We start from the raw sequence: 12,728 nt of genomic DNA, 5'->3' as shown, positions 1-12,728 counted from the left end.
CGCGGCCGGGAAACGACCCGCGGCTCTGGGGCCGCGAGGACTCGGGCCTGGCCCGGCCTCTCCTCGCGTCCCCTGGCCCGCGTCCCCGCTCCCGGAGCGCCCGGCGGGCCCAGCGCACCCCACAACGGGCAAGCAGGCGAGACCGACACCCACCACCGCGCGGCGCCCCGGGCCTGGGCTCCGAGACCCGCGCGGCGCTCCCGCGCCCCCCGGCCCGCCGCACTCACTGTTGTACTGCACCCCCTTGGCGAAACGCCTCTGCAACGCCTGGTTCATGGACTGCAGCCCGGCGGGGATGTTCTTGTCCCGGCCCGGGGCCTGGTCCGACCCCACCAGCTTCTTCAGGGCGGAAAACATCTTCTCGCTCGGACGTCCCAACCCGGGCGCGGCCGGCGAGCTCAGCGGCGGCGGGGAAGGGGTGCGACTCGCACCATGTCCCGGCGGCCCCGGCCCCCCGGAGGCCGGAGCCGGCGCGGCCAGAGGCCGGGGTCCCGGCGGCGGAGCGCAGCCTCGAGCGGCGACTCGGGAACCTCAGCCGCGACTGCTCCGCTCCGACCCCCGCTGCCTCCGGCGCGGCCGCTCTCTAGGCGTCAGTGCCGCCATCTTGGCGCCGGCTCGGCGGGACGCGAGGGGCGCGCGGCTACGGGGCGCCGCGAGGGCCGTGGGCCGCGGCGCGCGCGGCCGGCGCATGCGCACGCGGTTCTGGCGCGCAGTTCCCAGCCCTGGCTGCCTACTTGCGCAGAACCTCCCCCGATCCTGCGTGCCCCGTGCTTCTCTCCGATACCCCGGTCGCCCCAGCGTCCGCAGCAGTCCTGGAAAAATGTTTATTTGTGTAACAAAGCAGGGAGCGGGGCGGCGGGGCTACTTCTTCTTTTTCTTGGCCGCCTTGAGCTTCCCCTCGATTAGCCGCTGCGCCTGCCTCTTGATCTCGGCGCGCGAAGGGACGTAGCTGTGGTCCATGTCGGCGAACTGGAAGGTGTCTGCGGGCGGAGGCGGCGGCTAGCACACGGGGCCAGCCCACCTAGGCGCAGCCGCCCGACCCGCCTCTCACCCCCGCCCTCCACCGACCCGGGCCAGGTGCCTTGCCCCAGGGACAGCCCCAGCGTGCCGGGAGACTCAGCCCAGCCCATCCTCAGCGGCTCACGCTGCCCTGCCTAGCCTTTCCCGCAGAAACCCCAGTGGAAGCTCCGGCCCAGGCCTTCCCCGCGCTCCTCCCTGCTCCAGCCCTGGTGCCTCTCCTCCGGGCCTGTCTGGCATGGCATGCCTCCTCCTTTCGGAGAAATTAACAAGGTATTTCAGTGGCTTTAGCCGCCCCATGGCATCACTAAGTCACCTCCATCAATTAAAGTCTTGCAGGTACAACTGATGCACCCTGTAGCCCCGCTGTCCCTCCAGGATGTCCCGGTGGGATGGGAGCCGGCGCCACCCCGACCTCTGTTCCAGCCACCCGCCTGCAGCCCGGGTCCCAGTTCCGGGGCCTGTACCGATCATATCCTCCTCCCGGTCCTCAAAGCTGATCCTGGTGTTGTACTTCTCCTTCAGAGTCGAGGACTCCAGGGCGTCCCTCACCTTTGTGTAGCCCTGCAGGGCAAAGCCCCCTTCAGCCGTGCAGACACTCTGAACCGGGGGTCTGTCAGCTTTGAGGGGACGTGGGCTGTGCAGGTTCCTCCCAGCCCGGGGCTACCTCTTCGGTCCTGGACACCATCTGCACTCTGTCAGCCAGGTACGTGAGCTTCCCCTCGCAATACGCCAGCTTGCTGTTCAAATCGAGGGTGTCGGAGAGCACCACTTCTCTCTGTAAGCCGGGAGGAGGGTCTCATCTCCCCTCTGGCCCTGCCCAGGGACCTGGTGTGTGACAGCTCCGCCTCACTCCCGGTACCTGGGTCGCAGGCAAGGTAATGCCCATCAGCCGGACATAGAGGTTGTCGATGCCCATCTGGATGGTCAGCAGCAGCTTCTGGCCCTTGGTCATGTTGCTGTGCGCGAGCTGGAGCCTCTCTTCTTCCTCTTCTAGCATGTCTGTCATCTTCTTCTCAATGGACTTGAAGCTGCAGAAGGCAATAGGGACACAGCAGTGAGGGGCACAGGCCCAAGGGCCATGGTGGGCCACCCAGGAGCCCAGTCCTGAGTCGGGTGCTGTGCTAGAATCAGGGACTCAGAAGCTCAGATGTGTGCAAGTGGAGTCCCCTGGCCCCTCTGTGGGACACACAGGCTTGTTGGCAGTGGGTGCACTCCCAGCTCCCAGCCTGGCTGCAGCCCGGGGCCTTCGTGAGACTGGGGTGGGTGGCCCGCAGCCCCGGAAGCCCGGGGCACCTGATGGAGCTAGGCTTCTGGCGGAACTTGAGCACGGCCTCCTCCAGCTCCAGCTGCTTCACCAGGGCCTTCAGCTGCACCCGCCGCTCCTCACACTCCTCCATCTGCAGCTCCAGGTTCTCCTCCGTGTTCTTCTGGGCCAGGAAGCGGCCAGCGATGTCCTGGCCAGTCCGGGGGAGAGAGAAGCAGGTGTGGGCCAGGAAGGTGGGCAGAGGGGGCTTCACAGAACTGGTTTCTTCTGGGCCCCTCCCAGAGGCTAGTGCACTTTCTCTGCACTCATTCACAAGTGCGATCACAGCTCACTGCAGCCTCAACCTCCCAGACTCAAGCCATCCTCCCACCTCAGCCTCCTGAGTAGCTGGGACCACAGGTGTGCACTTCCACACTTAGCAGGGGTGAAGCGCTTTGTGGATGTCATTGCACACGACCCTAATGGCAGGCAGAGAGAGTAGATAACCCCATGTAGAGATAAGGAGATCATCACTGAAGGACATTGTGTCACTTGAGTCACTTGTCTGACAGTGGACAAGCTTGTGTCAGGGCAGTGGTTGGGAGCTCAAGGCCTAATAATAATAAACGCAGATACGCAGATGGGATTAAGATAAAAGGATTTGGGGCGGCCGAGGGAGTTGCCACTTTGTGTATCCATTTCAGAGCGCCTCAGACCCCAGCCCAGCTCAGCCACCCTCCTGCCATGCTCCGGGAGTGCCAGGGAGCATTACCCAGACGTGAGAGGCTCAGCCACCCTCCTGCCATTCTCTGGGAGCACCAGGGGCATTACCCAGATGTGAGAGTCTCAGCCACCCTCCTGCCATGCTCCCAGAGCGCCAGGGGCATTACCCAGACGTGAGAGCACCGTACAGCACTCTTGACCTTCTCCACCACAGCAGTCACACCCGCCTGGTATTCCATTTCTGCTGTGGAGGTCTCTTTTCTCCTCACTGGCAGAGCAGAGGGGAGGGGCAGTCAGCATGCAGGGATGGCTCAGGGGCTCTGTGTAAGGCTGTCGGACACCTCTGTACCTGCCCAGCTGCTGGGGAGGCCACCCAAGACACAGGCATCCTTCAGAGGTGCCTGCCGCCCCGCCCACCTGCTCCCTCCTCAGCCCAGCCCTGCAGGGACGCCCCAGGCAGCCCCAGAGCAGAGGTGGACCCGGAGTGAGTGGCGCGGCACAGTGGGCCCGGTGGTGCTTCTCAGAGGCAGCTTAGGGGTCAGGATGCTTATCCTCTGCAGAGTCACTGGGGACTGGGCCCTTGGTGCAGGGCCCTTGGGTGCTGGGACCAGCATCTCTGAGGCCACATTTGGCTGCAGGCTCTCAGCCTCTGGAGGGAGAGGCAGGGACCTGCCTTTCCCTTCCCCCTGGCGACCGCATGTCACACCTGGCCTCAGAGTGACCTGATCCGTTGGCCCAAGCCAGTGCCAACCTCTCCTTGGGACCCTGGCTGGGAGGCAGGTGGGGAGCTGAGCGCTTACATTTCAGGGTCTCCATGCTCATCAGGTTCGAGGGGAAGTCCAAGTCCATCTGGCCCTGATGGGAGGTGGGGGCGGGGAAGGGATGAGACATCCTTTGCAGGGAGTGGTGGCCCTGAGCCTGTGTCCACCCACCTGTTGTGGGGACGGGCAGCTGGCCAGGCCCTGGCCTGGGGCTTACCCGGCGGTACTTTTCGCTGGTCTCTTTCGTGTGGATCTTGTCGATCAGCTTCTTCTGCTGGTTGAGCCGGTTCTCCCTTGCCCGGCGCTCCTCGATGAAGGACGCCTCCCTTTGCCTCATGTTCCTCTGGGGACACGTGGGTGGGCACAGAGTTGGGGAGCTGTCTCAACAAGGCCCCTAATGGCACTAAAGCCAGCGAGCAGTTGGCCATGTTCACCTTAGTAGACTTTGGAACTGCATCCCCGGCCACTGGCCACACCCTTTTCCTAAACCACTCATGCCCATGCCCTCTCAGCTCAGGGCCCTCCTTGCCCATGTCTCTCAGAGCATCTGCCAGCCCAGACGCTCTGCTCCCCTCCAGCCCCTGGCCCCCAACTGCCTCCTGGCCAGGTCCACCTAGAACTCACGGAAGTGCATTCAGCCTGCCTGAAGACAGATTCATCCTCTTCCCCAAAACCTGGCCTCTTCCAGCGTGCCCTTGGGTAGCTAAAACCGTCATCTGTCCACCCCTGCTCACACACCCCAGACACTGCTCTCACCCTCGCCACTCTCGTTGCCAGCGCTTAGTGGGGCTGCTTCTTGAGGAGTTCTCGGCTCCATTGCTCCTGGCCACCCCTTCTCCACCCTGGGCATGCCCAGGTGATCAGCGCTTCTGCCCTGGCACCTTCCAGTCCCCGCAGCCTGAGCACACCCTTTCTGAAGCACAGACCTGGTCACATCTTCCCTCTACCTCATCCCAGGGCTCCAGGTCAGTCCTTGGGCCCCCAGCCCAGCCGCCTCCATGGACTCCTGGGGCCTGTGCCTCTGCAGCCTTCACTGCCCTGGCCACACGGTGTTCCATGTATCACAGCCCTCCCGGCCCAGGGCCTTTTCCCAAGTTGTAGCTCCTCCTTCCTAGCCCTGGCCACACCTGACCTTTGCGGGTTCACTCCCTCAGCCCAGCTGAAGCACTGTCTTCCTGGAAAGCCATCTGCCACCCCACCTCTCTCTGCCAAGCTGGCTCAGGGGCTGTGTGGCATTTCTTCATGGACTATTGGATGAGTGCCACCCACTTCAGGAGGACAGGGTCTGCCTGTCCTGGTCCCTGCTGTATCCCCAGAGCCTTGCAGGGACCTTGGCACAGACTGGGTGAATAGGTGACCCCTGCCCTGGCCCGGCCAATTCTCTCCCTCTCGTCTACTTCATGGCTCCTGTGCTGGATGGGACCCGCTCTGTCCAGTGGGCGAGCAGAGCACACTGGCCGGGCTGGCCACTGGATCCTTCCAGGGATTGTAGGCAGTGTGGGCATGGGGGTCTCCTGAGAGACCCTGGCCAGGAAGACACAAGAGAGCCAGCCCTGGAGGGCCCCCAGCCCTGGGCCCTGAGCTCACCTTGACCTCATCCGAAGATGCAAGAGAGCCAGCCCTGCGGGGCCCCCAGCCCTGGGCCCTGAGCTCACCTTGACCTCATCTGAAGATCCAGGAGGGCCAGCCCTGGAGGGCCCCCAGCCCTGGGCCCTGAGCTCACCTTGACCTCATCCGTAATCATCATGGCGTCTTGGGACATGATCTTCATATCCGACAGCTCTGAGCAGTAGCTGACCACGAGGTTCTGCAGCTTGTCCAGCTCGATGGGATATCCTGCCAGCACCTGTGTTGAATGGGGTTCTCTTGTGGCGCCTACAGAGTGGGCTGCAGTTGTCCCCAGCTTTTGTCCCCCGACTAAGAGCCCTGAGAACAGTGATAGGTTCTGCTCTGTGGCCCAAACCACCTCCCCCACTCCCTGTTGGGCACAAAGCTGATGAAAGGTGTTTCACAGGGAGTGGACAGTGCTGGCCTGGTGGACTCTTCCACCACCTAGGGTCCAACAACCCAGAGAGACTGAGAGAGTTTGTGATGAAATGCTCTGCAGAAAAGGCTGACTCTGAAACCCAGGGAGGTTTGGGGGCAGCTTTACTTTGAAGTGAAACAGAGGGGCTCAAGACATGGGCTTGGGTCAGAAAGTCAGGATTCAAGGCCAAGGCAGCTTCTGGCCAGCTAGCTTGGCTGTGTGACATTGGGAAAGTTACTAACTTCTCTCAGTGTTCCCATTTGTAGGATGATGGCTCGTTCAGAAGGTTGCCGTGAGGATGAATTGAGAGTGTAAAAGGAATTATTTAGCCCAGAACCAGGTACATACGTGCTCAGGATAGCTTTGCTATAGTAGTTTGTTTTTAGTAACTACAAGTATAAGCCAGGCGCGGTGGCTCACGCCTGTAATCCCAACACTGGGAGGCCGGAGGCAGGCAGATCATGAGGTCAGGAGTTAAGAGACCAGCCTGGCCAACATAGTGAAACCCTATCTCTACTAAAAATACAAAAAAATTAGCCGGGCGTGGTAGTGGGCGCCTGTAATTCTAGCTACTCGGGAGGCTGAGGCAGGAGAATCGCTTGATCCCGGGAGGTGGAGATTGCAGTGAGCCGAGATCTCACCACTGCACACCAGCTGGGGCAACAGTGTGAAACTCCATCTCAAAAAACAAAACAAACAAAAAAACAAAACTACAAGTGTAGAATCTTCATTTTAAAAAATACGGATGACTATGGGAATTATTGTTTGTTTGTTTTTTCCTTTGTTCTGAGATTGAATCTCGCTCTATCACCCAGGCTGGAGTGCAATGGTGCGATCTCGGCTCACAGCAACGTCCGCCTTCTGGGTTCAAGTGATTCTCGTGCCTCAGCCTCCCGAGTAGCTGGGATTACAGGCAGGCACCACCATGCCAGGCTAATTTTTGTATTTTTAGTAGAGATGAGGTTTCACCATGTTGGCCAGGCTGGTCTAGAACTCCTGATTTCAAGTGATCTGCCTGCCTTGGCCTCCCAAAGTGCTGGGATTACAGGCGTGAGCCACCATGCCCATGCCGGGAATAATTGATTTTTAAGTGTGTATGTTCTAAACAGAAGAAGGCGCTACCAGGCAGACAGAAAGCACCCAGTGAAGGAGGGGCATGGACAGGGGTGGGGAGAGGGGTGGGCCCAGGAAGGATAGAGGGGCAGGGCTTCCAGGTGAGCCAATAGGACCAGGGGCCAAGGCAAGAGGGACAAGCAGAGGACGGAGCTGAGAGCCACCTGGGCTGGGACCGCAGCAGGAAAGAGCTGCGATGCAGCCCCCGTCCACCACTCTCCTAAAGCACTTCCATGCTGTCACCTTCCCGGAGCATGGCTCTCCAGAACTCCCCTTTGCCCAGTCTTAGGGTGAGGATGTTTCCAGCTGGCTCTCCGCCCCATCCACAGGTTGCTCCTCTTAGCACCTCCTGTGCTCTCCCTCCCCATCTACAGCCCATCTGGAGCAGATTCTGCTTTGTGGCAGCCCGAGGGGCGGTGCTCAGCCTTCCATGAAGGGGTCTTTCCTCACAATCGGACTGCTGGCTGCCTTTGGCCTCGTCTGCAGGGAGCAGGGCTGGTGGGCTGGCTGGGACGGCAGCAAGCCCTGCTTACAAGGCCCAGCCGACCCTCAAAGGTGCAAGGACTTTCTGAGGGTGCAGGACCTGTCTCTGACTCTCAGAGGCCCAGGCAATGGGAAAATGACAGGGAAGATACAAACGATACTAAATCATTTAATACGTGCAAGAAAGTCCAAAGAGTTCTGATATACTTCGCGATATGCTTTTTTGGAATAGCCAAAAATGAAGTTTAAAAAAACGTTTTCCACATGCCTCGGCGTCCTGCGTAGCCGGTGGTCAGGCAGAGCTCCCTCTCCCTGGCGGGTGCGGGGCGGCTCCGCCCCAGGACGCTCCCGCCCCTCCCAGATCCCAGCCCCGGACCCCCGCCCTTCCCGGACCGCTGGGCTCACTGTCTTCAGATAATCCAGCAGATCCAGATACAGCAGGTGGATGTTCTGGCTGGTGATGATCTTGACCATTGTCTTCTCGATGTTATTCTCCAGCTGGCGGATGATCTGGGGCGGACCGAGGGCGCAGTGAGAGGGCGTGGGGACCGGCCACCCGGAGGTGTCGGGGCTGGGCTTTCTCCGGAGGGGGGTCGTGCTCTCTTAGCCCCGCCCCTCCCGTGAGCCCTCCCCAGTGGACCCGCGAGTCCCGCCCCCCGGTGGCTCCGCCCCTCCCGTGAGTCCTGCCCCAGTGGACTCCGCCCCGCCCTCCCAGCCCCGCCTCTCCACCTGCAGCAACCGCAGCTCCTCCTTGCTGGCGTCTGGCTGGCTCCGCAGGCTGGCCAGCTCCAGCTGCATGCTCTCCAGCTTCTTCCCGCGCCGCCGCACCAGGTGGATCAGTAGGTTGTGCATGTTCACGCGGTCGAAGACGTACTTGCGCAGCTTCTCCCGCACCACCTGGGTCGGGAAGGGCACCGCCCGCTCGTGGTTGCGTAAGGGGCCGTCATGGAGCCCGCCAGCAGGCGGGCGGGTGGAGGCTCGTGGCAGCCCCACAGGGAACCTGGGGCTGGGCACCTGCTCCGTCCCTCGTCGGCTCTGCAACATCTAGTGGGGGGGGGGGTGCTGGCAGGGGTAGGGAGGGTTGGGTCTCGAGGCCCCTCCTGCCTGGTTACCTCCATGGTGCTGCGGCAGTGCGCCAGTCGCAAAGGCAAGTTTTTCCCGCAGGCCTTGGAGATGGTCCACTGGTCATACTGCGGAGCGGCGGCGGCTGAGCTACAGCGGGACCCTCCAGGCATTCTCCCCAGGGCCTCTTGTATCCCACGCTAGCTCAGTAGCGAGATCCCTGCTCCCGCGAGGAGCAGAGAGCCGCGGGACCCCATCATGGCCATCCAAGTTCAGAGGCGACGTGGTGGTGGGGGGGGTATGCAGAGGAGGGCCCGGGTGTCCCCTAGCTGGCCGGAGAGCCAGAGGGGGCCCCTGCTGCAGGATGTGGGCTCACAGATGCCAAGCCCTCCGGGTTGGGTGGTGGGAAACCTGCCCACCGGATGCTGGGGTGACTGAAGCCCAGGGCACAGGTCCTAGCAGAGCCCCTCCTCACATGCCCCCTGGATCCAGAAAGATTGGGGTGGGGGTGGAGAAGAGGTGCCCGCCCTCCAAGTGTGTGTGTACTCAGCTCCTGCCCTGCTCCCCAGGCAGAGGGGAGGGGCGGCGTTTGTGCACCTTCTTGGCCAAAGCCCAGTCCTGGGCCCCACGGCGGATGTTGCTGCGCAAGAGGGCCAGCGTGGCCTTGTTCTGGTCCGTATTCTCTTTCATCCCTTGGATCTGGAGTGCCCGACACTGCTCTGTGGGCAGGTGGAGGGGACACAGTGGCCAGGATTGGGCCAAGGGCCTTGCCTGGAATCCCCTGGGGGAGGCTCGCATCAGGGAGGCCTCAGGGTCCAGGGGGATGCCACCTCCATGGCCAAGATCCCTCCTCCCGCCCTGTCCTGGGGGACACCGCTCCACTGCCCAGCAGCAGCTGTCTGAAGGGCTCTCAGTGGACAGGTGCGGGGAGGTGGACAGGTGGGGAGGGTGAGGCAAAGGAGAGGGATGGCAGGGTCCTGTGGTCCCTTCCAGATCTGCTGCCCATGGAAGCAGGCGGGTGTTTTCCTGTCCATTCTGGCTTTGGGGCCCGTGTTGCTCTTATGCTCACAAGTCTTCTTGAAGCCCCTCTCTCTGATTCAGTCCCTCCATGCAGGTCCCTTTGATCCCTTCTCCCAGCTCTGTCAGGGAGTGGGCACTAGGGGGGGTCTGTTTTCCCCTCCATGTCCTGGATTGTCCTGGTATTAAAACTAAAAGTCCTAGGTCGGGAGCAGTGGCTCACACCTGTAATCCCAGCACTTTGGGAGGCCGAAGTAGGTGGATCACCTGTGGTCAGGAGTTCGAGACCAGCCTGGCCAACATGGTGAACCCTCATCTCTACTAAAAATACAAAACTAGCTGGGCGTGCTGGTGTGTGCCTGTAGTCCCAGCTACTCAGGAGGCTGAGGCAGAATTGTTTGAACCCAGGAGGTGGAGGTTGCAGTGAGCTGAGATTGCACCACTGCACTCCACCTGGACGACAGAATGAGACTGTCTCAAAAAAATAAATAAGCCGGGCGCAGTGGCTCACACCTGTAATCCCAGCACTTTGGGAGGCCGAGGCGGGTGGATCACCTGAGGTCAGGAGTTTGAGACCAGCCTGGCCAAGATGGTGAAACCCCGTCTCTACTAAAAATACAAAAATTAGCCAGGCGTGGTCGTGGGCACCTGTAATCCCAGCTACTCGGGAGGCTGAGGCAGGAGAATCACTTGAACCCGGGAGGTGGAGGTTGCAGTGTGCTGAGATTGCACCATTGCACTCCAGCCTGGGTGACAGAGCGAGACTCCATCTCAAAATAAATAAATACATAAAAATACAAATACGAAAATCAGCTGAGTGTGGTGGCGCATGCCTGATGTCCCAGCTAATCAAGAGGCTGAGCCAGGAGAATCGCTCGAACCCGGGAGGTGGAGGTTGCAGTGAGCCGAGATCATGCCACTGCACTCCAGCCTGCATGACAGAGCGAGACTCCGTCTCCAAACAAACATCCCCTAAAAGTGAAGGGGGCCTGCCCCTCCACACCTGCAGGTATTTCTCGTCAGGTGGGATGAAGACTGAGAAAAGAAATAAGACACAGAGGCTGGGCATGATGGCTCACGCCTGTAATCCCAGCACTTTGGGAGGCTGATGTGGGCAGATCACGAGGTCAGGAGATCGAGACCATCCTGGCTAACACGGTGAAACCCCGTCTCTACTGAAAATACAAAAAATTAGCCGGGCACGGTGGTGGGTGCCTGTAGTCCCAGCTACTCGGGAGGCTGAGGCAGGAGAATGGCGTGAACCCGGGAGGCGGAGCTTGCAGTGAGCCGAGATCGCACCACTGCACTCCAGTCTGGGCGACAGAGCGAGACTCCATCTCATAAAAAAAAAAAAAGAAAAGACACAAAGTATAGAGAAAAACAGTGGGCCCAAGGGACTGGCACACTCAGCATGCGAGGACCTGCACCGGCCCTGGTCTCTGAGTCCCTCAGTATTTACTGATCATTATTTTTACTATCTTGGTGAGGGGAGTGTAGCAGGGCAACAGGTGGGGAGAAGGTCAGCAGGGAAACATGTGAGCAAAGGAATTTTTATCATGAATAAGTTCAAGGAAAGGTACTATGACAGATGTGCACGTAGGCCAGATTTATGTTTCACGTTACACAAACATCTCAGTGTAGCAAAGAGTAACAGAGCAGTATTGCTGCCAGCATATCTTGCCTCTAGCCACAGAGCGGTTTTCTCCTATCTTAGAATAGAACGAATGGGAATGGTCGGCTTTACACTGAGACATTCCATTCCCAGGGATGAGCAGGAGACAGAAGCCTTCCTCTTATCTCACCTGCAAAGAGGCCTCCCTCTTTCACTACTCCTTCTCAGCACAGACCCTTTATGGGTGTTGGGCTGGGGGATGGTAAGATCTTTCCTTTCTCACGAGGCCATATCTCAGGCTGTCTCAGTGGGGGGAAACCTTGGACAATACCCAGGCTTTCTTGGGCAGAGGTCCCTGCAGCTTTCTGCAATGCACTGTGTCCCTGGTTAATTGAGAATGGAGAATGGCGATGACTTTTACCAAGCATATTGCCTGTAAATAAATTGTTAACAAGGCACATCCTGCACAGCCCTAAATGCATTAAACTTTGATTCAATACAGCACATGTTTCTGTGAGCACAGGGTTGGGGCTAAAGTTACAGGTTAACAGCATCTCAAAGCAGAAACAATTTTTCTTAGTACAGATCAAAATGGAGTTTCTTATGTCTTCCTTTTCTACACAGACAGTAACAATCTGATCTCTCTTTTCCCCACAAAAAGTTGTGCACCCAGAAACCCCCAGACGGGAAAGGGAGACTGGTCACAGCGGTGCAGGCTCACCCTGGAGCTGAGTGATGGTCTTCAGCTCCTGGGTCTGCTCCTCCACGTCTGTCTCACTGTGCCTCCTCATGGCTGCTCTCAGGCCCCCCGAGGGACCCTGTGTACCTCAAAGCCTCCCTGGGCACAGCTTGCTCAGAGCCGCCGCTCAGATTGTCCCCAGAACCTCAGCCCATTATGATGAAAGCCAGGATTCTCAGTGCCTGGGCAACCCTGGAATTGCAGGGCCTCCTGCCCCACTCTGCCCCCAGCCACCTTGGGGTGGCCTCCAGTGAGTCTCCTGGCAGCTGCTTGAGGCTTAGGAGCTCTGCCGGGCGGATGTGCTTTCTTTGACGGGGAGGTTTGTGATGGGTCTGCAGCAATCACACCTGCACTGGGTTCCCTCCCTGGCCCCTCCCATGCCCCAAGCCGTCCTCCACGAAGCAGCAGGACGAGTCTCCCAAAACGATTCTGATACTGCCTTACGGGACCTCCCTCTTCACCCCCCACCTCCAGCCCCAAGTCCGAACTCCATGCCCTGGGTAACCTGGCTCTTGGGACACCCCCGCCTTATCTCTTCTGACTTCTGTCCCTGACCTCTCTGTGCTGCCTGGAGCCCACCCTGCTTCACCCCCACTTTCCTTTGGGAATTACTGGGTCTTGGGTTCATGTGTCACTCCAGAAGGGGTAAGTTCTCCATCTCTGCACCCTCTCCACCCTTCCCTTAGAGGAGAGTGCCTGGAGCACCAGGTAGCCTGGAACTCTGTGGGGTATGCATGAGATGGGGTACACACGAGATGGGGTACTTTTTCCCAGCCTTGCCCTTAGTAGGCTCAGGCGGCCATAACAAGGTGCCACTGGCCAGGTGCTGAGGCTCACGCCTGTAATCCCAGCACTTTGGGAGGCTGAGGTGGGTGGGTCACCTGAGGTCAGGAGTTCGAGACCAGTCTGGTCAACATGGTGAAACCCTA

General features: G+C 59.7%; 2 protein-coding genes and 1 long non-coding RNA gene across 4 annotated transcripts in view; 1 reads left to right on the top strand and 2 right to left on the bottom strand.

The window, feature by feature from the left end:
• Positions 1-689, bottom strand: part of RABL6 (RAB, member RAS oncogene family like 6) — a 31,820-nt gene extending 31,131 nt beyond the window's left edge. Inside the window, exon 1 of one of the 2 annotated variants that reach the window (XM_054502363.2) lies at positions 228-689. In XM_054502363.2, the coding sequence (XP_054358338.1) occupies positions 228-357 (130 nt within the window). In that variant the 5' untranslated portion in view covers positions 358-689. The remainder of the gene's footprint in view (positions 1-227) is intronic. The other variant, XM_054502362.2, reaches the window with a different exon arrangement.
• Positions 690-810: 121 nt separating this feature from the next.
• CCDC183 (coiled-coil domain containing 183) lies at positions 811-12,424 on the bottom strand. Its single transcript, XM_054502366.2, has 14 exons — positions 11,782-12,424; positions 9,029-9,150; positions 8,482-8,559; positions 8,099-8,266; positions 7,775-7,879; positions 5,471-5,593; positions 3,965-4,090; positions 3,787-3,841; positions 3,154-3,254; positions 2,314-2,474; positions 1,880-2,048; positions 1,685-1,795; positions 1,485-1,581; positions 811-980 (listed from the first exon to the last, which is right to left on the bottom strand). Exons 1-14 carry the CDS (start codon positions 11,849-11,851, stop codon positions 862-864), a joined length of 1,605 nt encoding a protein of 534 aa, XP_054358341.1. The 5' UTR covers positions 11,852-12,424; the 3' UTR covers positions 811-861.
• On the top strand, positions 2,421-7,627 carry LOC134737936 (uncharacterized). Its single transcript, XR_010123400.1, has 3 exons — positions 2,421-2,502; positions 2,968-6,113; positions 7,261-7,627. It is a non-coding gene; the product is annotated as an uncharacterized LOC134737936 (long non-coding RNA).
• Positions 12,425-12,728: the final 304 nt, after the last annotated feature.

The sequence above is a fragment of the Pongo pygmaeus genome, chromosome 13 (assembly GCF_028885625.2).
Source record: "Pongo pygmaeus isolate AG05252 chromosome 13, NHGRI_mPonPyg2-v2.0_pri, whole genome shotgun sequence".
Classification (NCBI taxonomy): domain Eukaryota; kingdom Metazoa; phylum Chordata; class Mammalia; order Primates; family Hominidae; genus Pongo; species Pongo pygmaeus.
The sequence above is the reverse complement of the archived record's forward strand: the minus strand, read 5'-3'. Positions and strand labels throughout refer to the sequence as shown.

Coding starts and splice junctions, on each gene's coding strand:
- CCDC183 (XM_054502366.2), bottom strand. CDS start 11,851: ATGAGGAGGCACAGTGAGACAGACGTGGAGGAGCAGACCCAGGAGCTG. Junction 3,842..3,964: donor CCAGCGAAAAGTACCGCCGG/GTAAGCCCCAGG, acceptor ACCTCCCATCAG/GGCCAGATGGACTTGGACTT. Junction 1,796..1,879: donor TTACCTTGCCTGCGACCCAG/GTACCGGGAGTG, acceptor CCCGGCTTACAG/AGAGAAGTGGTGCTCTCCGA.